We start from the raw sequence: 26,141 nt of genomic DNA on the forward strand, positions 1-26,141 counted from the left end.
ACCTTATCAATTTATAAATGGCCACTACTCACAACATTCTCGAACTAATGAAATAGCTGAGCTGACTCTGAACTCAGAGGTTCACGAACTGAGTTCGACCACAAGAACAATTCTCATGAAAGGTACTTACATAAAATCTCGTGTAGCTCTGCATGTGCCAAATCACGACAGGGAAGAGAGGTGTTAGCAAGAACAGCAAGCTGAAACAAGCAGCACCTCATAAATTAACTTCTCAGAAGCAAAGAATAAATGGGTTTAATTCGAATCCTCCTTATTCATGTTTAAACCACTTCCCGTTCATTGGAAAATATGAGATTCTGATGATAATTAACAATGGGAACCTTTTAGAATGAATGTTGATGCAATCAAAATAGGAGCAGAAAATGTACATTAAATTCTGATTAATTCATCTGTTAACCGTAGCAGACAGAGGAATATCACATGAACATTATCTGCTAATATCACTAATACTTATTTCTAGACTATAGAATTAAATGCTGCTACTTCTCAATTTTCAATTTTCTTGCTAATTCTTTGCTTCCCCTCTCCTGAATGCTTTGATTCCTTGCTGGAGTCTGATTCCTCAAGCATGTGAAACTTGAGAGATTATCGGCAGGCAGCTTAACCATGGGGTCATTATAGGCAAATCCAAACTTGTCCTCAACTTGCTTTTACAGCAAGAGTCGCTGAATAATAATCAAGACTGGAACTTTGGCTGAATTTTCCCACTCTCACCCAGGATGCTGAGGCCAATTGCAACACCCCTAGCATGGTCCTGCTGACATTAGCTAACTCTACACAAACCAGGAATCAAACCTAATTTCTATGGCTCAGTTTATTGAAACATCACATGAGGATGTAATTTGAATTTGATGGCATCAAAAGAGTAATTTATCCACATGTCAATTCACTGCCTGCATTTTGTATGTTATTTTTCTATTTTAGTGCTTAAAGCTTGCCCTTTTCATGATTTACAGTCATTCTATATCCATATTATATAAGGATAAACTCTAATGCTATTGAAAGGGATAGTAACAAGCTCAAAATTCACAGTTAATTTATTACACTTTAAATTAGTATGAGTTATTAGAAAACCTGAATAAGTTTATTTTTATGGTTGAAATCCTGCAAAAGCATAATTATCTTTTTCGTGTACTATTCATTATATCAAACAAATAGCTTGTACAATGAAATAAAACTGGCTTCAAAATCTCAGGCCTTTGCATCTGAACAATGTAAAATTAAATTGTCCCATAAGCTTCATAGGAAATAACTCATTAATTCTGGATCACATTTTTAAGTGACAGTTTGTCGCACAGATAAAATGCTTAGTGACCACAGGGATAAATCTGTGATCCCACAATCTCAGAGAAGCTGTGCCCACAGGCAGTGTTGGTCAAAGAATCAGTAGCCCCATCTCTCTATTCCTTTGATCACAAATTCTGTGCTGGAAGCCCTAAATTATCCCCACCTACGCACATTCTACTGGAACAGGTCAAAATGATCAAGGTAAGCCTTCTTCAGCAATAATCACCAACCCCCACTGGGATCCTGAAGTGCAACTGGAATCTTCTGGCCACTATCTCGATCATCAGCTAGAAGAACTTTAGGGAAGACTTAAGCTGCTATTCTGGGAGGCCTGCATCTGTTCTTTAATTTCTGGCCCCTTTGCCAGCGATAGGCTCTGTCAGGGGTGCACCTGTACTGGGGCTGCTCCTAAGCTGTGTAAATAGCCCAGGGGAGGAAATCCCAATGATCCTTGGGCTGGACAAGTGTCTTGCTCCTGACTAGCACTGGGGGAAATGTGAGTGGGCAGGAAAATCATCCCTTTTATAATCATGGCTTTAAACCATAGGTGCCAGCTTCCAACAAGTGTTGAGGGAGCAAGAATGAAGAATACTGTGTGTGTGGTGGCAGACCCAATATTTGGTTCCCACTCTCATTTCTTACCGTGTGATATTTGAATCTAGGTAATCATTTGTGAGAATTGTTCACTGGTATATTTCACATCCAGTATTTTTTCCACGTACAGCCAGATCTAACGATGTAGAACTTGAGATGTAACTGCCACTCATGAGTCAGTGGGTTACAGAATAATTATAAGCAGTGATATCTTGAGAACCCTATTAGTATAACCAATCACTGCAGAGATTTTACCTACTGGTCTATTTTTCACAGGAATCAATGTGATTGGATAACTGTCCTATGAGTTGTTTTATGCAAATAATCTAATAAATAAATATAACTGGTGAAAAACAAGTATAATGTTAATTAGAGAGTTATTCTTTGGAGTACATTGCCAGTACGAACTGGTCAACGCCTTTTTAAATAAGGAAATGTACTCCAAAGAATAACTCTCTAATTAACATTATACTTGTTTTTCACCAGTTATACTTATTTATTAGATTATTTGCGTAAAGCAACTCGTAGGACAGTTATCCAATTACATTGATTCATGTGAAAAATAGACCAATAGGTAAAATCTCTGCAGTGATTGGTTATACTAAAATGGTTCTCAAGATATCACTGCTTATAATTATTCTGTAACCCACTGACTCATGAGTGGCAATTACATCTCAAGTTCTACATCATTAGATCTGGCTGTACGTGGAAAAAATACTGGATGTGAAATATACTAATGAACAATTCTCACAAATGAAAGCCAACACCCTCAACTGGGAGTATGGAACATAGCTGTTTCTTATTACAGCTTTAAGGAGTGTAGCCAGCAAATTTCACATTGTACACAATCAACCCAAATCCTATCCCCACTCCAGCTGTGAACACTGCATGTCTAGGAGAGTATAGGAGTGTGCTATTCTGGAAAAAAACAATGTTAACATTAAAATGATACATTCTAGTAAATTTTAGAAGTTTAGCTTACAGGTAATAGGGGATTAATGATGTTAAAAAATAGGAAAAACAAATAACTTTTGGATTTGGGCTTATCTGTGCTCTGGAGACCAAGATACCAGAATAGTCACTCACTCTCCCTTCACAAAGAAGCTCTTTTCTGCTCCATATCTCATTGCCAGTCTAAAATACGGATTAGAACAAAATGCATTAATTGAAATATAGAGTAAACAAAGAGCCATAGAAATTTGCGGCATCAAAGCAAGCCCGGACAACTCCTTGGCATGGGATCATTGACATCCATCTAAAGAGGAAGGTAAAATCTGAATTTAGAACTTGGTCTGAAAGCAGCACCTTCCAACAGTGCAGCACTCCCTCAGTACTGCACTGGAGTTTCAGCGCAGATCATGTACTCCTATTAATTAGAATGTTTACATTCGCAATCAATAAGATGCAGATGATGGTAATCAAAGATTTCATGCTGACCTGAAAAACTTTCACAATTCAATTTATTATTTCTTTGTTTTGGTAGAAGAAGAATCACCCTCTCACTCTGTACTGGATTTTCTAAAACAGGATATTGACAATGTTAAAATAACACCAAGTGTAAAAGCTAAACTTCATTCTCCCTGTCCCTAACAAGCCAAGCTGGCTGTCTAGCTATCTCTCCGAGCTAAAAATTTCAGATGATAATTTCTGAAGTTACCTTAAAATTTTATCCGTCAGCTTGTTTTCAAATTATTTGAATAAACTGAAAAATCGTTTTCCACGCTAAAGCAATAGAGCAGTCTGAATCTAAATATTAACTTCAGTATCAAGTTCAGACTTTTGAAATATGCTGAGGCCTTCATATCACAACATTAATTATAGAATCATGCAAAACAGAAAAAGGCTATTCAGCTCATGCCTTTGCCATCTTTTTGAAAGAGCTATCCAATTAGTCCCACTCCTCTGTTCTTTCCCCATAGCCTTGCAAATGTTTCCTTTTCAAGTGTGTAACCAGTTACCTTTGGAAACTTACTATTGAATCTGCTTCCATTACTCTCTCAGGCAATACATACCAAGTCATAGCAACTCATGGTATAAAATAAAATCTCCTCAGCTCTGCGGTGGTTCTTTTGCAATTTTCTTAAATCTGTGTCCTTTGGTTACTGACCCTCCTGCCAGTGGAAACAGTTCATTCATATCTATTCTGTGAAAACCCTTCATAATTTTGAACACCTCTATTAAATCTCCTCATAACCTTCTTTGTTGTAAGGAGACCAATCCCAGCTTCTCTCACCTCTCCACATAACTGAAGTCCCTCATCCCCTCGTAAAGAAACTACTTTAATTATGTCTTTTGTATTCATTCTTGGGATGTCGGCATCACTGGCAAGGCTGACATTTATTGAGAGTGTTGAAAATTCCCCCATCACTTCAGAGGGAAATTAAGAGTGAGGCACATTGGTGTGAGATGGGAGTTACAGATAGGCCAGATGTAGTGATGGTGGTAGGTTTCCTTCCCTAAAGGACATTAGTGAACCATTTTGGGTTTTTACGACATCTTCACAGTCACTTTTACTGACACCAGGTTTCTTTCGAATTTCTGGATTTTTTTGGATTGAATTCTCAAGCTGCCATGGTGGGTTTATGGACTCGTGTTCTCTGGATTTTTAGTCCAGAGCTCTGGATTATTAATCCAGGAACATAATCACTACACTGTCGTACCCACGCTTGAGAAATATGTGCACTTTTAACCTTTTATTTGTAACAAAACCTTGTTTTAGGCATTGGAACTTTCATGTAGTTAACAAGTAGAGGATGAAAAAATGTTGGCATTGTATTTTGGCCAATTTGATTGGTTTGTTTGATTTTCCTTCTAGTTTGTAAGAAATTGGTATATGACTGAATTTCAATTATTACATTGGAATCAGAATTAATAAGTCTACATATTAGCCAACTAGCTAGAAATAATCAATATTGAGTTGGAGTAAGTTTGCACATCAATCAATCAGCAACCCCCTCAGTGTAATTAATTGGAAAGGCTTTTATTCAATAAACTTTCAGCTGGCATGTTATGCCAAACACCTTACCATGTACCTTAGTGCCAATTACCTGGAATCTGTTGTGGCGCTTTTCTTATACCAGCATTAATGACTCAAAACCATTTTTAAGGGTGGTTGATTGGTGATCAGAGCTATCACCTGAGTCATTGCTTATGATGCAGCACCTTACTCAGTCCTTGTCCCTCTTTTCAACTGCTGAACTGTCTGTGCTTATTCATAATAGCTATTTGGGAAATATATTAATGAGCTGTTGACACTCATGGAGCCATGCTGCACAAGTTATCATCTTCAGGACAAGAGAAAAGGGGAAAACATAGAGTGGTATAATAACCAATATTATGAAACTGAAACAATTTTCTTAATGATTGACTAATAACTGAACTGTTTTGTTTATGAAATTGTGGGGCAACTGGTAATGTTAATTGTCAAAGAATGGACTTTCCACCAGAAGGCCCAAATTTCAATTGTGGTCTCAACTCTGGTACTATTAATGAACAAATATGAAGCACTGAAATTATAGGAAAAGTTAGTTAACCAAATTGTTCAACTTCAGAACGTGATGAAGTCTATTTGTTATCTATTTGCAGTGGGGTGTACTTCCAGGGAACAACCATTGGAATGGCACCTATAATGAGTATGTGCACAGCAGAGCAGTCAGGAGGGATTGTTATGGTGAGTAGTGATCAGAGAAGTAGTGAATGGTCTGAACTAGAATCTGACTATCTCTATAGGACTCATTAGTCTCCTAACTTTAAGAATGGAGATTGAATAACAGGACACTTCTTTTCACTTCTAGGCCCAAGTTCAAATGCAGTCCAATTGCTGGTTATAGGTCTTCTCTTTCTGCTGATTGTAGATAGCCTAAATGAAATGAATCTGGCCAGTTTAATGCAGTTTCTGTTGAGAACAAGTCCACAGCACAAAATAGCAAACCACCTGGTACTAATGTGCAATTTTATTCAAAGAGGACGGGTGTGGGAAATGCAAAAGTACAGTTGAGGGGACAGAAGAAGATAGGGAACGTTATTGGATTAGTTTGAAAAGCGGTTGCTGGCTTTGATCTTTGAATCATTGATGTTGACGCTGGGAGCTTGGAAATTACAGGTGTTCCATTTACTCCGATGGTACAAACATTCACCTAAAAGCCCTTTTCAGAATCCCAGATTTACCAAAGAGGTCCTTTTTGCTGTTACTCTCTACAAGTTGTGTTAATATGTACAGGCTAACTCAAAATCGAATGTTATAACATTCTGTGCATGCGTTCTCATTTAAGGTATTTCCCAATTCCTTCTTTTCAGTTCTTTCTTGACAGAACTGGTCAGTTGATCTGTATGTAATCCAGGAATGGGATGCACAACTTTCTTTACTTCTGGGAAGAATAGGGGAAACTGTGCCCTATTTAAAAAAGATACATATTTTGATCAGGTCACTGTACATTTGAATTGATCAGTCATCAACAGATTGCCACATTCTACTCTACTATTTTCTGGGAAATGTTTATCTGGCACCACAGGCAAGTTATATTTCTTTCCCCCCCTGTAGCTTTCATAACTTGTTGGTGATTACATTTCCTAAAGGAATACATTACATTTATAATGCAAAATTTAAAGAACTGGTTTCCAAAATACTGTTTTTAGAGTAAGTTCATTAAAACAATATTTTATAACCCTCGTGTGTTCAGTTTTCTTTTGCTTTACTCATTTGTTTTCAAATCCACTAATTGTCCAAAAATAATCCTCTTACGTGATTTTGAAGCCAATTATTTAAGTATCAACAGATTTCCTGTATTTCCTTAAGGAGTCAAATTAAAACTTTTAAAAGCCTGAATCAGGTCATACTTTTCTTGCCTTTTCCCTTTGTAAGTAACAATGCATCAAACTTTGTTTATTCTGGACTTCAGCCAGATTTTTAGCTTTCACTTCAGCATTATAAATTATGTAATAATAATTAAAATAATTGTTACCATTTGCATATAAATTATAAAAACCAAAAGAGAATAGCACTGAATTGAAGAAGGGTCAAATTATTTATTTTACTAAGACATAATATAAAAACTGCAGTCCTTTTGCTGAATGATTACTTCAATACCAGTTTATTAACTTGATGTTAAATTGATAGTCAAGCTGCCATATGATTATCAACCTGGTTATACCACAATATTTGTATCATTGCAAAGTGATTTCTATGTTCAATCAATACAAAAGCTGCAGCATAGCTAAGAAATGAGGTTGATCAATTGATGACACATCGAATTCTAGTAAGCAGTGTGAGACTACCTCAAGGAAGTATCTGCATCAACTGCAGCAGTGTAATAGTTGGGCCACTTCAGAGCTATTGAATATCTTTTTATCATTTTTTTTCATTTAATTCCAGTTAATTCTTCCCTGACATTGAAATTTAACAATTAACACACCATTAACATACCATTTGCCTTTGCTCCATGAGCTTCTGGTCAGTTATTCTCTGTGACCCTGTCCTATCAACACCTTACCTTTTGTTATCTCTTGCCCCACCCCCGCTTTATTTGTTTAAAATCTATTACATTTCTAACCTTTGCCAATTTTGATGAAGAATCACAGACCTGAAACATTAACTCTGCTTCTCTCTCCACCAATGCTGCCAGACCTGCTGAGTATTTCCAACATTTCTTGTTTATATTTATTATTGAAATGTAATCATTAGTTGGATAACAGTGAGTGAAGCTCTGTGCATGCATCTATGCATAAAGTTCAACTTATCTGGCCATAATGTGATGCAGGGCTGATTGTATAATCCATCACCGGCAGTTCCAATTCACTTAATTAGGTGCCAGTCTAAAACCACAGGATTCAAGAGGAAAGATCAAGTTGTTAGTGAACATTAGCTAAATTCCAAGATTGTATTTCTGGCACAACTCCAACTGAACTGTTAATTAACAGTTAATTAATAGTGGTCAGGTTATGTTTATACCTATGAGGGATTGAAAGTATGATGTGGATGTAGAGTCTACACTGTCTGTAAATATCCATCATGATGGCCTTCAAAATAACAGTGTTCATTGAGTTAGATTTTCCATTATATCAAAAGGTTGGAAAAGTAGGATTCTGCTTGTCCAACTTCTCCACCACTAATCCTGGCAAATATTCTGGGGTCAGCCTAATTGACATAATTTTGGTGGTAGAATTGGACCAGAATTTTCTGGCAAAATAATGGTGAGTTTAATCTGTACGCATTATTAGTGTTTTGAATCGCCACAAATTGCTGGATGATTTGCCTTTAGCCTGGTAAAAAAACAGGATTTTGCCATCAACCTCCCTGTGAGACTCAAGAAGTTGTTGCATTAGCACATTAATTAAGAATTAAACTTGCCACAGAAAGTTAGGTCTTAACAGCCTAAGGACCCTTTAATAATTAGATTTATGTTCCTGCAATGGCACTCAACCTCAGAAGCCCAAAAAGGGAACAGTTGAAAATAGAGTCTCATTCCTGCTGATAATAAATAGTTCACAGATTTCTTTATATTTTACATTTTTATTTTTGTTTACCTTTTTCTGTCTCTTTTTCTTTCTCTTAATCCAATCTATCTTTCCCGCTCTTTGGGCTGCATTTTAAAATCCCGCTGCCGAAATAGGCGGCAGGCGGAAAAATAGGCGGCCCACATGCATAGGGCCCATGTTGCGGAACTGCTGCAATTCCAAACACGGCGGCTCATTAGCATGGCCGGGGCGGCCACACCATCCCTCTCCCCAATGATGTTGAGGGGGCAGGTGTGCCGTCGCCGGCAACAGTGTCCAGCACCGATGCACAGGCGCCAACGCCATTTGTAAAGGGCTTAGAGCCCCAAATGACACATAAAATTTTTAAAGGGCCAGTTATTGTACATTTTTTTTTAACGAATTGCCAAGTCTTCCCATGCCCTCTACCACCCGGCAATGGCATTAAATTTCATTTATGCCCTTCCCCCACCCTGGCCACCGGAATACCTACCGTCATTAAATGACAATTCCCCCTGACAACATTCAGACCCTTCGTCCTTTACCCCTTCTCATCACCCTCCCCAACCAATCCAAGGAGTTTGACCTTGCTTCCCCCCCACCCCGCACTGAGAAAAGTTCCTCCTCCCCCCTCCCCACAGGAGTCGTGCCTCATTTTCCTGAATGGGGGATCGAAGGCGCAGCATTGCCGGCCGCCTGAATGATGATCGGTGCGGCAAATAAGGAGGGGACGGGACCTTCATTAATTCAGGTACGTAAATTAGTTTAAATATGGAAATCGTGGTCCTGTCGCCGAGTTGTGGGACAGCCACCACAAGGCCTCGCTTCTGCCACCGAGATCAGTACGGGGCCTGCCAGTGTAACGGTCAGTGGCGGGCCTCCTCCATTGCTATCTTCATTCCACCTCCCCCCTCCAACTCCCACCGCCACTGTTCCCAGCACGGAGAGCCTTTAAAATCCAGCCCTTTATTTCTCTTTCTGTACCTAATTGCATCTTATTTCCGTCTCCATTGTTCCTGTTTCCTTCTCAGTCCTCATGTCTAATTGGTTAAGGAGGTAGACAGTTGGTCCTGTCATTCACCAAGGTCCTAAATACCCCTCAGACCATGCCACTCTATTATCAGTTCATACATCCAGCAATTTACGGTATAAAAATGTTTGAGCTGAATGGTGACGGAAAAAGTCTGATTAAGGAGACAGACCCTTAGCAAAATCGAGGCCAATTGTTAAATTGTAAAAATCACAGGCTTGCAGAGTGCAATTGATCACACTGTGATTGATTGCACACGTGATAAGGCTTCTTGCAAACCATAGCAACAAAGACACCAGGAATATACTGCTGTAGTAATAATGGTGGAAATTGTGATGTACTATACCACTCTGACACTGTCGTACAACTTAAATATGCCCACCCATAATTGGGTGAATGCATTCACTTTCCTGGAGGATGATAATTGGTTCGGGCTAGTGCGATGGTTTCCCAGCCCATTTCCCACATACACTTGGCCAAAATCCACCCAAAGCCAACAGAATCCCTGCATCTATATCATGTGACAGGATAAGCATATATCAACAATTATGGTGAAAATGCTCAGGTTTATTATTGTTTTTGTATCCCAGGTGATAGAAACACCCATCTCCTCAATGCATGCAGACCTCTGTGGTGAATTTAGGAAAACTGGATAGTTATACTACCTTTTCCGGCATGAAGGTATGGTAGGAAGGTTTTGGGAAAAGCCATTATCTGCAACCCTTCCGATCTCCAGATGTCCTGACTTCATTTTGCCACTGGATTCAGATATGGTTGGTGGTGGTGGGGGTTAGGGTTAAATAACAGAGTAACAATGCAACAGAGAAAGTAATAGAAAGCTCAAAAAAACCAAATAGAAGTGAACAAAGCTCTGTTGCTTCATGTTTATAGTGCCTGCCGCCATACAACTTGGCTAAATGATAGCACATTCACCTCTAACACAGAGGTTGTGAGACTAAGGCCCACCTCATGATCTGAGCACATAATTTAGGCAGGCTTATGCTTCAGTGGAGTACTGATGGGGTGTTGTATTGTCAGATGTGCTATCTTTTGAATGACATGTTATACTGAGGCCCCATCTGCCTGTACAGATAGATGTAAAAGACCCCAAAGCACTATTCAAAGAAAAGCAAGAGAATTCTCCCGGTATCCTGGCCAGCACTTTTCCCTCAAACACCAGCAAAGTTAGGTTACCCAGTCATTCATTTCACCTCATGCAGGTTTACTTACATAACAATGATGACTATACTTAAGAAGCAACTAGTCATTTAGTAATACAGAACTTGAGTATTGCTGAAAATAGAAACATGGTGTCGAAGCTTTTCGTCTTGCACTAATCAGGACAATCACAAGAATAACCAATGTAAGGGAAAACAACAAAGTACACTGCATGAGAAGAGAGTGCTGATTGGTTGGCAAGTAAACTCTGATTGGTAGAGGCGTTGCCATGGCAAATGCACCAGTTTACAGTGACTGACAGTTAACTGCCAAGCTTTGTTTAAAATTTAAACCAAGCAGCTTGACTCTGATTGGTCAAGGCATTGCCCTGAGGAATGAACCAGCAAATGGCTGTCACTTATTTTGTTCAGCTGAAAGAGGCGCAATGTTTGTACATATTCTTTCTGTCTGCACAGAACAGGGCCCTGTGTATTAATACATGTAGCTTCCAGTACACGCAAATGCGCATCGCTATTTCCTCCCTGGCTTCCTTTAACAACCTGGGGTGCAATCCATCTGGCCCTGGTGATTTATCCACTTTCAAGGATGTCAGATCCTCTAGAACTTCCTCTCTCATTATGCTAATCATATCTAATATGTCACACTCCTCCTCTTTTGCTACAATGTCTGCATCATCCCTCTCCTTTGTGAAGACAGAGGCAAAAAAACTCATTAAGAACCCTGCCCACAACATCTGCATCCACGTGTAAGTTCCCTTGTACATCTTTGATAGGCCCTACCCTTTCCTTAGTTATCCTCTTGCTGTTAATGTACTGATAAAACATCTTTGGGTTTTCCTTGATTTTATGTGCCAATACTTTTTCATGTCCTCTGTTTGCTTTTCTAATTTCCTTTTTTACATCACCCCTGCACTTTCTAAACTCCTCTAGGCTTTCTAAAGTATTAAGTTTTTTGCGATCATCATAAGTTTTCTTTTTCTGCTTTAACTTACCCTGTAAGCCTTTAGATAACCAGCGGGCTTTAGATTTGGCCGTACCATCCTTTATCTTTGTGGGGACATGCCAACACTGTGCCTGTAGAATCTCACTTTTGAATGCCTTCTCTCTTCCTTTTACACGCTGGGATTCAAAGCACCAGGAATCTCAGCCTCCATGGATTAAAAATTTAAAAACCTGGTAAAAATGGAGTCATGCAGCCTCCTTAAAAGATTCTAGTGACTGGTCTGCCTCCTGAGAGAAGGTTGGTCACCTGTTTCCCTGTCCATTAAAATCAGAAGTGGGCAGGTTGGGGTCAGATTTAAGAATTTTAAAATCTTCACCTTCTCACCAGCCCCCAGCTCTCCCTTCCTTGGGGTTAGAATTCCACCCCCCCCCCACCCCCCACCCCCCGCCTCATGTATTTCACTGGTGCTACTTTACTTTTTCAGTCCTTCAACACAGGACTCTCAAGAGAAAAGTTTGTCACATCTGCAGCATTTCTCTGCTGTGTGTTTACCAAATCAAGAATTATCAGGGAATTAGATTAAAATGGACAGAATGTTAACAACCAGCAAAAAGAATGAATCTGCAACCACCTAAACCTGCCCTGAACTAATTCCCAACAAACCAACTGTGCTGTATAGAAAGAAAAGCTGGTTAGGTGCCAATCCAGTGATTCATGGATTTCAGTTATTCTTTCTACATTTTCTCTCTCTCTCTCTCTCTGTCTTTCTAATGAATAAAATGTTTAATATCCAACCATGCTCTTTTAAATCTACCTGCCAATTTAAATACATGTCAGTAGCTTATCAATTCATGCTGGTCCCATTACTCCTAAAATACTCTTCATGATAGCTTTTAAACTTTAAGTCCTTAATATAATTGTGAGAGTTCACAATAAGGTCTTTCTTGCCTCACTGAAAAGAACTGGAGACCAAACTGTGCTGGATTAGCTCATTTCAGCTGAGTTAGCAGCAAGAGTACCAAAGTTGGCCTCAGTACCTTGGAATAGGACAGAGAAAAATTAGCCAAAGTTCCTAATTGCTTTTCAGTGATCTTTACGTTCCGTGTGAGTGAGCGTGTTTGTAGAGTCAAGTGATTGCAGGATCAGGCTCAATTGTATTGATTCCCAGGGTATAAGAGCCTGTTTAAAGCATAAAGAATATCCACTGGGGTAAGAAACTGAAGCAGCCAACACCTCTGGAATTGTGCTCCAACATGAGTGCGCATTTTCAGTAAAGGAGTAGATAATGGGGAGAATATTGGAAGGGAAAAGAACCCTAGAGTTCCACTTCTCTTTGCAATGCAGTGATCCCCAATTAGAAAATGCACATTTGTGGCTCTTGGCCATGAAGCCATGTCCCAGCAGTGTCAGCAGCTTCAGGAGAAGAAAGGTTTTGGCAGGAAAAGTTTAGCAGGAGGACTCTTCTTATCCATGTTGGAAACCATTGAGTTCAGTTTGTCATCTGCAAATCCCAAGTTTTTACTTTGAAATAAAAGTGCACATTTGAATTTGCTACAGATGTTTATTAATAATTTAATAATCTATTTCTTCCTTCATTCTGAAGACTAACAGGAATGTAAATTAGACTTTTAAGATCAGCAATGATGTATTTGGCCCACTCTGGTACAAGTGCCAACTCACCCATCTAGATCCAAGATAGTTTTTTTCAATTTTCTTGTTTCAAAAAACATTTTTAACAGACTTTGTTAGATCTGTTTCCTTAATTCTAAAAGATTAAAACCACGTGTGAAATAACTATTGCTATTTAGAAAAAGATCATAACAGGAACATGAGCTAAAATATACAACCAGCATCAAATAAAATATAACCGGCTGAATTAGTCAACTGAATTTTAAGGGATTGGTGAAGACAGGACCAGAGGTGGCCGGGTTGGGGGGCTGGTGGCATAAAATAGGGGCGGAAGACATCGCACTGTAAGTCCAAGATCTTGATGTCCCTTCCGCATTTTACTGTCGGCCGACATGGTGGGCGGACTTCGCACATCCATGTGGCAGAAAGGTAATTAAGGTATTTAAGAGCCCAATAGACAGCAATTTTATTCACAAGGTCTGATTTAACTAATGGCGCATGGGAACCACTGGACTTCAAAGCCTCTTCTGGTTAAAGGAAGCAACAAGGAGGCTGGAACTCAGTGCAGACTTTGCTAGGAAGCCATTGGGTGAGGCAGCGCTGCTTGGCATGGCAGGTGGAGGAGGGAGGACATCAGAAAACACTGTCAGTGGGGGCAAAGGTGCCAGCACTGTGGAGGAGCCATATCAGGGTGCCATTGGAGGAGTGCCACCTCATTAGAGGGAAAGGGGTGAGGGGCATTTGCTGTGAAGGCCTTGCACTCAGGTATAGGCAATCAGGCATGTGAATCATTCACCCTGGCTTCAAGGCCCCCGTTGAGGAGGAGGAGCAGCATAGAGGGAGGGAGTAAAATCAAGAAACGCTGGAAATACTCAGCAGGTCTGGCAGCATCTGTGGAGAGAGAAGCAGAGTTAACTTTTCAGGTCAGTGACCCTTCTTCAGAACTGGCAGATATAAGAAATGTAAAAGATTTTAAGCAAGTAAAGCGGGGGTGGGGCAAGAGATAACAAAAGAGAAGGTGTTGATAGGACAAGGTCACAGAATAGCTGACCAGAAGGTCATGGAGCAAAGGCAAACAATATGTTAATGGTGTGCTGGAAGACAAAGCATTAGTACAGATAGGGTGTTAATGGACTGAAAACTGAACAACCAGAAGCACAAACTTGAAAAAAAAACACAGTGGGTAGGCACGATAGAAACAAACTGAACAAACTAAAATAAAATAAACACAAAAAAGAAAAAAGAACTAAAAGCCCTTCATGCTCTGAAATTATTGAACTCGATGTTTAGTCCAGCAGGCTGTAGCGTGCCTAATCGGTAAATGAGATGCTGTTCCTCGAGCTTGCGTTGATGTTCACTGGAACACTGCGGCAATCCCAGGACAGAGATGTGAGCATGAGAGCAGGGGGCGTGTGTTGAAATGACCAGCAACCGGAAGCTCGGGGTCACGCTTTCGGACTGAGCGGAGGTGTTCCGCAAGGCGGTCACGCAGTCTGCGTTTGGTCTCCCCAATGTAGAGGAGAATACATTGTGAGCAGTGAATACAGTATACTACATTGAAAGAAGTACAAGTAAATTGCTGCTTCACCTGAAAGGAGTGTTTGGGGCCTTGGATAGTGAGGAGAGAGGAGGTAAATGGGCATGTATTACACCTTTTGCAATTGCAGGGAAAGGTGCCATGGGAAGGGGACGAGGTGGTGGGGGTAAAGGAGGAGTGGACCAGAGTGTCGCAGAGGGAATGATCCCTTTGGAATGCTGACAGGGGAAGGGAGGGGAAGATGCGTTTATTAGTGGCATCACGCTGGAGGTGGCAGAAATGGCGGAGGATGATCCTTTGGATATGGGGGCTGATGGGGTGGAAAGTGAGGACAAGGGGAACCCTGTCGCGGTTCTGGGAGGGAGGGGAAGGGGTGAGGGTAGAGATGCGGGAAATGGGCCGGTCACGGTTGAGGGCCCTGTCAACCACAGTGAGGGGGAGTCCTCAGTTGAGGAAAAAGGAAGACATATCAGAAGCGCTGTCATGGAAGGTAGCATCATCAGAGCAGATGCGTCGGAAACGGAGAAACTGGGAGAATGGAATGGAGTCCTTACAGGAGGCAGGGTGCGAAGAAGTGTAGCTGAGGTAGCTGTGGGAGTCAGTGGGCTTATAATAAATATTAGTAGACAGCCTATCCCCAGTGATGGAGACAGAGAAGTCGAGGAAGGGGAGGGAAGTGTCGGAGATGGACCATGTAAAGGTGAGAGAAGGGTGGAAATTAGAAGCAAAGTTGATAAAGTTTTCCTATTCGGTGCGGGAGCAGGAAATGGCACCGATACAGTCATCAATGTACCAGAAAAAGAGTTGGGGGAGGGGGTCTGAGTAGGACTGGAACAAGGAATTTTCGACATATCCCACAAAAAGACAGGCATAACTAGGGCCCATGTGGGTACCCATAGCAACACCTTTTACTTGAAGGAAGTGAGTGGAGTTGAAGGAGAAATTGTTCAATGTGAGAACAAGTTTAGCCAGGCGGAGGAGGGTGGCGGTGGATGGGGACGAGTTGGGTCTCTGCTCAAGGAAGAAGTGGAGAGCCCTCAAACCATCCTGTGGGGGATGGAGGTGTAGAGAGATTGGACGTCCATTGTGAAGTGGAGGTGGTTGGGGCCAGGAAACTGGAAATTGTCAAAATGATGCAGGGCATCAGAAGAGTCATGGATGTAGGTGGGAAGAGACTGGACCAGCGGAGAAAAGATCGAGTCAAGATAGGAAGAAATAAGTTCAGTGGGGCAGGAACAGGCTGAAACAATGGGTCTGCTGGGACAGTCCTGTTTGTGGATTTTGGGAAGGAGGTAGAAGCGTGCTGTCCGGGGTTGAGGGACTATGAGGTTGGAAGCTGTAGAGGGAAGATCTCCAGAAGAGATGAGGTCAGTGACAGTCCTGTGGACAGTTGCTTGATGTTCGGTGGTGGGGTCGTGGTCCAGGGGAAAGTAGGAAGAAGTGTCTGAGAGTTGGCACTGAGCCTCTACAAGGTAGAGGTCAGTACGCCATACAACAACAGCACCACCCTTGTCTGAAGGTTTGATGACAATGTCGGAGTTAGACCTGAGAGAACGGAGTGCGGCAAGTTCAGGGGGGGACAGGTTAGAGTGAATGAGGGGGGCAGAGAAATTGAGATGACCAATGTCGCGCCGACAGTTTTCAATAAAAAGATCAATAGCAGATAAGAGGCCAGGTAGAGGGAGAATGCTGGAGGTGGGTGAATGGGTCTGTTGATCGGGGGGAGGGCTCCTGGTCAAAGAAGTGAGCCCGGAGGCGGTGGCAATGGAAGAATTTCCAGCGTTTCTTGTTTTTATTTCAGATTTCCAGCATCCGCAGTATTTTGCTTTTATTATAGAGGGAGGGAGGTTCAGGCACAGGCAGGGGCATGCCAGCAACTTGGGGACCCTTAGGAGGGACAGCCTCGGGCACAGCATGCCAGAGAAGGACTCAGAGGGGCATGCCGACAGCTCCTGTGTGCCAAAGAAGCTACCCTCCAGAGAGGGTCTACTGGCCAAGGCTCAACAACCTGCAGATGTCCAAGCAGCAATGTCTCCGAAGTCTCCGCCTTTCCAGGGAGCCCATCACTGATCTGTGTGCCATGATGCAGGATGAGCTAAACCCCGTGGGACTTGGTGGACACCCGATGCTAGTGTTGCTGAAGGTCAGCATGGCACTGAACTTCTACACCACCAGATCATTCCCGAGATCAACTGAGGGTATGTGTGGAATCTTGCCGTCTACAGCACATCAGTGCATCAAGGAGGTCATCAATGCCATGTTCAAGTGGGCTGGCGACTATGTGCGCTTCCGCACCGATCTAGACAGTCAAGCTGAGCGGGCAATAGGATGTGGGGGCCATTGCTGGATTCCCCCAGGTGCAGGGTGTGATGGAATATATGCATGTGGCCATCAAGGGTCCTGCAGACCAGCCAGTTGCCTTCATCGACAGAAAGGGCTTCCACTCGCTCAGTGTGCAGCTGGTTTGCAACCACTGCAAACAGATCCTGCAGGTGTGTGCATGCTTCCCAGGAAGCAGCCATGATGCCTATGAACTTTGGCAGTCCCAGGTGGCAGAACGTTTCTGTCCACCCGCACACCCTCGGAGGTGGATCCTTGGAGACAAGGGCTACCATTGAGACATGGCTACTGACACCTGTGAGGAACACGCGCACAGATGCAGGGAGAGGTCCAACACCTGCCACGGTCAATCCGAGAGACCATTGAGCAGGCCATTGGTATACTCAAGATGAGATTCAGGTGCCTAGGTCAATCTGATGGACACCTTCAGCATGCCCCAGTGAGGGCCTTGCATATTGTGGTGGTCTGCTGTGTACTGCACAACCTGGCACTGCAGAGCAGGGAGGCATTGATCAGTGAGGATATCGTGGAGCCTAACGCCTCCTTCAATGATGAGGAGGCGGAGGAGGATGCTGCTCAGACAGTGCCAGATGAAGGGCCCCAGGGACAGCTAGAAAGGTGCCATGAGATATGCATAACGGAGGCATGAAATGCCCTTATACATTCGCGTTTCCTACGACCCTTACCACCTTCTGGAACTGCACCAATAAAGCCTTAGCTTTAAGCAACTCTGTTGTCACGTCCTTCCTTCTGCACTGCAGCATCCAGGTGCACATCGCACAGTGGCAAGCATTAAGAGCTCACAGCTTGATCCCTTGCTTCCAGTCCCTTGGGAGGAAGGGTTTAAATGAACACCCAAAAGGCATCAACAATAGGAAGGAGATGTAGTGAGATAACATCATTACTTCATTCCGTGTGACACCAAACGCCACCCTATCCATCAGGAATGTACATTCACCCATGAACCCCTAAGTGAATCTAGATGCTCTTCTTACATCTTTTCCGGGTGCTCCTATGTGGAGCCCCCCCAGTGCTATCAGCTGAGGTGGAGGAAAGCTGCTGACCTTGCTGCCCCCTGGCTTGGGATGACCTTGGTGGCCATCTTCTGGCGACCTGAGGCCTGGAGAGCCCCAGCACACTCAGGGCCTCCTGCACAGGTGCAGGGACCCCTTCTGTCGCCGGGTATGATAGAGGCACTTGCATCACAGGCAGAGGGGCTTTGCAGCCACTGTTTACACCAGGAGCACCGAGAGGAGCCCCCAGATGCAGCAGCCAGCCGCTCTTGCACCCCCCCCCCCCCACCACCACCCACCCCTCTCCCCCACCTTATAAGGCACACTTGTACCTCCCTGCTGACCTGAGAGGGACGTGGACCTGGTGGAGACTCCAGGTGCCTCGTCCCCCTCTCACCTTGCCACTGCTGCATAGAGCTCATGGACGAGATGATGATGTGCAAGTCTGCATACATTTCTGGCAGCAACTGATTGGTCTCCTGAATCTGGTTCTCCATGAGAGTCACCAATCTCTCGAAGGAAGAAAGCCAGACATGCACCTGTTAAAGACATGACAGCACCCAAGGCCTAGATGGACTACTCCATCGTTTGCACTTGGAAATGCATAGCCTCTGGCATCTCTGTCAGGTGTTACCTTACCTCTCCCTATAGCTGCAGCATTTCCTGTGTTGCTGTCAGCACCAGGGGCACAACATCAGCATGGTGCTTAATATATGCCTGGCCTCCCACAGTCCTTCGACTGTCATTGGCCTTGGCTGTCACAGCCTCCATCAGTGGTCTGGGCACATCTGTGAATGCTCACTGTGTTGTGTGTCTGAATCTAACCACGAACTGACATAAGAGTACTTGCGCTGGTGGAGGGTGCAGGGGAATGATGTGGCATTGCACCCTCTGAGGCTTCCTGCTCCTCTTCAGGGGTGGCCAGTATCCCCCAGTCTCTCAGCTCTTTGTTCTTTTCTTTCATCTTGACCTGCATGAGAAAACAGAGAAATTGAAGGGTGAAGGGTTACCCATGCAATATTCCAACTGTTCCTACTGTGCAGCTTCATTTATGCAGTCATGAACAGATGAGCAGCATGGTTCATATGCAGAAGGTGCATCCTTGTACCCGAGGAGATGCTCACTCACTCTCTTGGGTAGGCGCCCCTGTGTCACCATCAGCTATGGAGTGGCTGCCTTGCTGCCCTGCCAGTTCCAAGGACTCCTCCTCCTCCATCGGGCTTAAAGCCTGGCGATGAGGCACTCCACCGCCAGTTTTGACACGCTCTTTTTGATTGTGGGCTGTCTTCTGCAGACACAATGATGAAAAAGGTTAGTCTCCAAGTGGGGACAAGCCCAAGATGGTGATAGTCCAGCGATTCTTGATGCAAGCACAGATATGCCCCCTGCATGCGGCCCTTCTCAACGGACTGTGTGAGGTTATACAATGACTGACGTGCATCTCTCACCAAGATGCAACCAAGCCTCAGGCAGCATATCCTGCTGCCTTTCCCCAATGCACATGACTGGATGGTCACTCCCTTTCCACCAAACGTTCCCTCTTGATCTGCCACATGCAATGCCCAAAGGGTCAAAGGTGTTCTCAGTCCCCATGCCCTGGGAGTGGCCCCACGGCTGCTGAGCTGCTGTGCAATCTCCATCCAGGCTTATTTGGTCAGGCGGGCAGGTCTCCTGCTCCCATCCCTGGGGAAGAGGACCTCTTGCATTTTCCTTGCAGCTGGGAGGAGAACATGCAGGGAGGCATCGCTAAATTGTGGAGCCACCTGATGTCCTCTTTCATCCATGGTTGCTGCAGGCTCCTGTTCAGCTCCCTGCCTATCAGGGGGCAGAGGCAGCAAAAGTGTTCTTCAGGGCACTCAGAAAAGCACTTCTTTACACCAGGCAGGGATGAATGCAGGGCTGGTAGCCCTTTAAATATGGGCGCCAGCACCTACTGTTAAGTCACATGATGCTGTCATCAGCGCTTCATCTCCTGCCTCTGATGTTTGATAGCACAGGCCCCACACATCCCCTTCCTTAATTAGCTGGCTGCTGCATGATCGCGGTTGGCCGGCCACATTTTGCTCATGCAGCAATGGCACCTGCTTCTAGTGCTGCCGCCGAGACTCACCCCATTCAATCTAAATTCCAGCCAGTGAGTTTTTTAAAAATTCTCTTTTCCAGAATAGATTAATTGCCTTCAACATGACACCAGTTGTTGCCTGTGTAAAAATCCTTGCAACATTCATTGGAAACTGACATCAATCCCAAATATATGCCTGGAATTTCCACAGTAGACCTCCCAATCTCCTCTGTATCTTTAGCGGGAGATCAACGTAAATGGCTGTTTATGCCATTTCTCTAGCAGTTCTGCTAATCTTCCATGAGTTTATGACAGGAGATTGAGACAACCCTGAAGGAAATTCTGCCTCATAATCTTATCCTGACTAGATAGTAAAAGCTGTTTAAAAAGTTACTTCCCGTGACTTGTGTTTCCCTTCATTTTTTATGATTAAACTTGTTGGGCTGGAAAAACAATTGGCATAAATAAGCTGCTCCTTGATTGGTCTAAATCCACTTGGAGAGCAGCTTTTCTAATCCTCCAGGCCAGGGATATTTAAGGATCTACAGCTGAACCAATCATCCAACCAGCATTTCTCATATAAATCACACAAAGCTAATTTCAATTTCCATTACTGTCAGATCTGAATGAAGCTAATGAGTTGAAACTGACTTTGTTGTGTTTAATATGAGAAGAAATGGGGAATGCATGTAAGGTCATTTTAGGCCAGATTTGGCCTTTTGGACACTACCATCCTAAATGTTGATTAGATTGGAGCAGGAAGTTACAAAGGGACATATACAGATTAAGTGACTGGGGGGAAAAAAATGTGACAAGTGGAGTTCAGGAGGTGTGGGGTAGTTTACTTTAGATTCAAGGAAGACAAGTAGCAATTTTTTCTTAATGGCAAGAAACTAAGAATGGTGATGGAGCAAAGGGAACCATAAGTGGAAATGTGTTCAAACCAGAGTAGGAAATTGAAAGACATTGGGCAGAATGCAAGGTACTACCTCGCACCAGTGAACTGAAAGCAGGTCCACAGACAGCATCCTCAAGACCCAGGGTGAATTCCAACAAGCCCTTTCCCTTCAGGGAGTGGAGAAGGCCCAGTTAGTGCAGAATGAGCTTTTCTTCAGCGAGGGAGGGTAAAGTCATCTTTGTCCTCATTACGGACAGGGTAAATGGCCAGATATTTCTTCATGAGTGGTGTAGATTGGTAGGACCATTTTGTCGAAGGTGGACATGGCTGTATTTGTTCTCAGATGGGGTTTTTTTTTGGTTTGATCAAATTTCTGTTAAAGGCTGAGATCGGCAGATTAGTCGCAAGATGAATGTTCAATGGGAGAGTTTGCCAGTGTTATTGCGGGGGTGGGGGAGGTTGATTTTGGAGTCTCTATTTTCCCCTCCCCTCCCTGCCCATCTCTCCCAATCCAAGCACAAAAGTAGTCCACCACTCACATTTACTGTCGTTATAAAGACTAATCATTCATCATTTTTAGAATTCAACAATATTCATATTTAGTGTGCTATTAGCCTCTGAATGAGAACACCTCAATGTGAGCAAATATTTCCTATATTCAGAGCTTTGTACTGACTGGCCAAATGCCATCGAGCTACCCTAGCAACAGATTTACAGGTATAAAAATGGTCCACAGAGTTTATTTAGACTTATCCATTGAGAATATTTTCAAAATCTGTTCCACAGTAACCAGATGTCATTTTAGAGCAGACCTTACATATGTGTGTTCCCAGTGGGGAAGACTTCCTGCCTTGAGCGGGATTTCATTAAGTTTTATCTGCTAATCCAGTGTGGATCAGTTCCAGTGCTTCCTAAAATTGTGTCCAAACAGAAAACTATCTTTACTATTCCTTTCATTCATCAGTTGTTTCCCGGTGGTCGACAAAAGTGCTGAGCGATACCATAAAATTAAAGGAAAGAGCATACAAAAGTGCAAAGAATAGTGTAGATTCAGGGGATTGGGATAGATATAAAGATCAACAAAACAAGACAAAATTGAGAGTGGGTTGGATTTTATTCTGGCACTGGGGCTCCCGGCAGTGGACCGGAAGGCAGAGGAAGACCCCACTTAAGCCTTCCGTTGGACCCCCATTGCTATCACATGGCAGGCAGGCAATTAACTGCCCTCCATTGGATACGCCGTTCCTTTAATGGACTAGCTCCCCACCTCCTGGAGCTGTGGCTAATTACGGTATTTACGCAGTCCCGAGGAATGGAGGAGACCCCCAGAGAGGCAAGTGGGGTCAGGGTCGCCAGAGCCAGTCAGGCATGCCCCGGCAATGGGGTAGGGGGAGAGTTTGGTGAGGGTGGAGGTTCTTCCGGGGGGGCATGGCCATGCCGCTGGGGGTCCCTCTGGGGGCTCTGGATTCCCTCCAAATCAGAACTCTCTTGACCCTGCTAGGAGGCCGCCTAGGCTTTACCTGGTGGCATCTTCCCGCATCAGTGGGCCCCTCCACCTTCAATAAAATTGAGGTGGAGGTGGGAAGAAGCCTTAAATGGCCATTAACTGGCCACAAAGGCCTCAATTGGCCTGGGGCGGGAAGGCTGTCCTCGTCCTTCCGTGCCCCAGACAAAGTGGCAGAGGTCCAGTGGCGTGGGAACGGGGCCTCCTGCCATTTTGTTTGCCCACCCCGCCTCCGTGCCCACCTCCAAGGGCAACACAAATCCTGCCCAGCAAAGAGCTGCAAAAAGGAAATACAGAAAGACAGTTGCGAGGGATATCAAGATTAACACAAAAGGTTTTCACGGTCATATTAGAAGAAAAAGGTTAGTCAAGGATAATATGGGCCCTTTTAAAAACAGGTGCAGGTAGTTTTGGAAATAAAAATAAGGAAAGACAGACTTGTTGAGCAATTACTTTGGGGATAGTTTTAACCTAACAGAGCGAATGGATTTGGGAGTGGGCAGGTGGTTAAAAGCACTGAAATTGACAGCATGTTAGAAACCTGGCTTGAACCCGCTGACTTCTACTTTTAACTGCAGTACTTTCAGCTGCATGCAAGAAATCCTCTTAGTAGAGGCAATTGCCAATTTAAATATGTTAAGAAGAAGTTAACAGTTGGTTTAACGAGAGGTTTCAACTTTAACTGTGGGTGCATGGGGTTCCTGGGCTTTGTGCAGAGGGTCAGCTTCCTGGACATATCCAAACAGCAGTGCCTCAGGAGGTTCAGGATATCATATTAGGTGGTCACAGACATTTGGAGTCTCCTGAAAGAAGATCTTCTGCCAAGTGGACCTGGTGGCGACACTTTGCCAGTGGCTGTCAAAGTGACCACGACACTGAACTTCTTTGCTTCTGGCTCCTTCTAAGTCTCTGCAGGAGATATTTGCAGAATTTCACAATCTGCTGTGTACAAATGCTGCCACACAGACAACCGATACCATGTTTGCCCGTCCCGGCAATTCTTTACACTTTGCCATCGATAAGGCCAGCCAGATCCCACAAATCCAGGGAGTCAGTGACTGCACACGTGGCAATAAAGGCACCCGCAGATCACCCAGGAGTCTTCATCAGCTCTCCAACAATGTGCTGCTTGGCTGCAACCACAAAGAGATCATCATGCATGTCTGTGCAGGATTCCCAGTGAGCTGCCATGAAGTTTTCGTCCTGCACCAGGCCGCTCTCCCTGAGCTCTTGGAACTTCGAATCAGAGTTAGCAACTAACCCTTGGAGACAAAGGCTACCCACTGAAGATGTACTGATGACACCTTTAGGCACCCAAACAATAAGGCCCAGAAGCGATACAGTTGAAATCACCTGACCATAAAAACTGTCATAGGGCAAGCAATCAGGATGCTGAAGATGCCCTTTAGGTGCCTGGATAGATCTGGGGGCACTCTTCAGTATGCACCAGCCAGGTCTCAAGAATGATAGTGGTGTGCAGTGCTCAGCACAACACAGCACAGCAGCGAGGCTTGGTGATACAGGAGGAAGAGGGTGCTGAGCGCAGTGCTTCTTTGGAGGAGAAGGAGGAAGGTAGTACACATTGCTGTCTGGGATGGCCCAATTCTGGCACGATTTATTTAGATTCAACCAGTGCACCCATCTGGTAACTACATTCTGAACCCACTTGGCCCCCACCAACTCCCACATCCCGCATCAACAAAACATTTCCTGTCACAGGAACCCATTGCTCATCTTTAAGTCGTGTCTTATTTTTCATCACAAGTGAGAAGGCCACTTGTCAGGTAGCAGGCAAAAATAGGCAATACAGGAAAATGCTGCAAACATAAATTTCTGTATGTATGACAAATCAAACAGAAAATTAACAGTCTAACATTGTGTTAAACACCTTATGCAACGACAATTCTTTACTCTTCCATTTTCTGCTATTCCTACATGGTGCAACCTATGCAGTTTCAGCAGAGGTAGAGGTAGCCTGCACGTTTCCCTGCTCTGACTGCTGAGATGCTCTTGGCCGACCTCCTCTGGGTTTTGGAGCCCGTGAGGGCCCCTCCAAAGACTGCCCCATTTGCACTTGTGCAGGGTCAGACTCAGCCATTGAGACAGGAGGCAACATGTGCGGCACTGACAGAGGGGAGGGGCAATGGGTGAGAAGTGAAAGTGTTTTGAGCAGAGCCCCCACTTCCATGTCCCCTTTCTCCATCTTTCCTCTCATGGCCCACCTGCACTTCCCTGCTAGCAATGAGCTGGTGAGCACTTTGCTGCACATCAGTAGGGCACCGAAGAGCCACGGCTAGGTTTTCATCAATCCTGTTTAAGGTGCCATTTTGAGTGCGCAAGCCATTAGTGAGGGACAGCATGCATTGTTTGACTGCCGCCTCTGATGCTCCATACCAGTGGCCACTCTTTCCATCATCACAAAAGCCTGAGACATCATGGTGTTTAAGCTTGAGACATACTCCTAACAATCTCTGTCCAAGCATGCACAGTGCAGCTGAAAAGCCTGCCAGCACCTCTCACATTTTTTGCTGCTGCTCTGGAATTATCCTTTTCATCTGCAGCCCCCAAGACTCAGCATCTGCATCCAGAGATTGGAGTGACCTGCGCCCTCCCAACGTGACTCTTCACTGCTGCTCCTGTTTCCACAACCTGCTTCTGTGCACTTGGGATGTGTGATACACCATGTGAGAACCCAACTACTGTCTTGCCGGTCCCACAGTGCGTATCTGAGCTGCTGCACAGTCTGCATGAATCATGTGGCAATGCATCCTTAGAGTGAGTGATCTCCTCAGTGGAGTTTTCATCCTCCTCCTGCACCACCTCCTGTGGGACGCTTGACAGGCCTGTGGAAGATGAGAGACATGAATTACAACTTTCAAGTTAAATTAGTGTTAAGTCAAGCTTGTACACATCATTATGTTCCCCTGGTCACTGACATCAAGTCAACTTCAGTGAGTGTTGTATGCCATGCAGTTATGTGAAATTTAATTCTGTCACCAGGTAGATGAGAGACCCCAATCTCTCCATCTCCAATGGCTGGGCATGCTGAGTGCTTATTTCCAGCGTTTCCTCCTCAGCAGCTGTCGGAATGGAGTTGGCTGGAGGGCCACCTCTGGTTCTCTGCCTCTCCCTGGTATTCCGTGCTCCCCTCTCCTGCAAGGAAGGAAAGAAGAGACCTATGAGTGAGAGTAATGGAAGGTGTTGAGTGGATGGATGGACAATATGTACTGACAGTCTGCTGTGAGGGATAGGTGAGACATTGCATTAAGATGAGGTGGGTGTCAGTGATGGATGGTCAGCTGGGGATGTGAGATCATAGCTAGAGAAGGATGGGTGCACCTGCAAGGTAAGTTGATATGAGGAGTGATGTGCAGAAGTAGGCTTAGAAAGGCAGTGTGAGGAGGGGGTTAGACACTCAATAGGATATAATTAAATGTGACATTGTACTTAACTTTATTGAACTGATTAGGCCACTGAACCTCTTCTGGCACTACATCCAGGAGTGTGGCACCACACTTCTGCTGCTAACCTCCTCCACAATCTCCAGTCATGCATTCTTGTTCTCTGAGGCAGGCTCCTTCCTCCCATTAGCAGGGAAGAGAATCTCCCTTACAGCCTGCAGCATCAGCTCTAG

General features: G+C 44.1%; 1 protein-coding gene across 4 annotated transcripts in view; it reads left to right on the top strand.

The window, feature by feature from the left end:
• The window catches only part of adam12 (ADAM metallopeptidase domain 12), a 378,401-nt gene that overhangs the window by 280,752 nt on the left and 71,508 nt on the right, over nt 1-26,141 (top strand). For all 4 annotated transcript variants that reach the window (XM_068052744.1, XM_068052745.1, XM_068052747.1 and 1 more), the window contains one exon: nt 5,488-5,572. In XM_068052744.1, coding sequence (XP_067908845.1) covers nt 5,488-5,572 — 85 coding nt within the window. The remainder of the gene's footprint in view (nt 1-5,487; nt 5,573-26,141) is intronic.

This window comes from Heterodontus francisci, chromosome 20 (assembly GCF_036365525.1).
Source record: "Heterodontus francisci isolate sHetFra1 chromosome 20, sHetFra1.hap1, whole genome shotgun sequence".
NCBI classification, from domain to species: Eukaryota; Metazoa; Chordata; class Chondrichthyes; order Heterodontiformes; family Heterodontidae; genus Heterodontus; species Heterodontus francisci.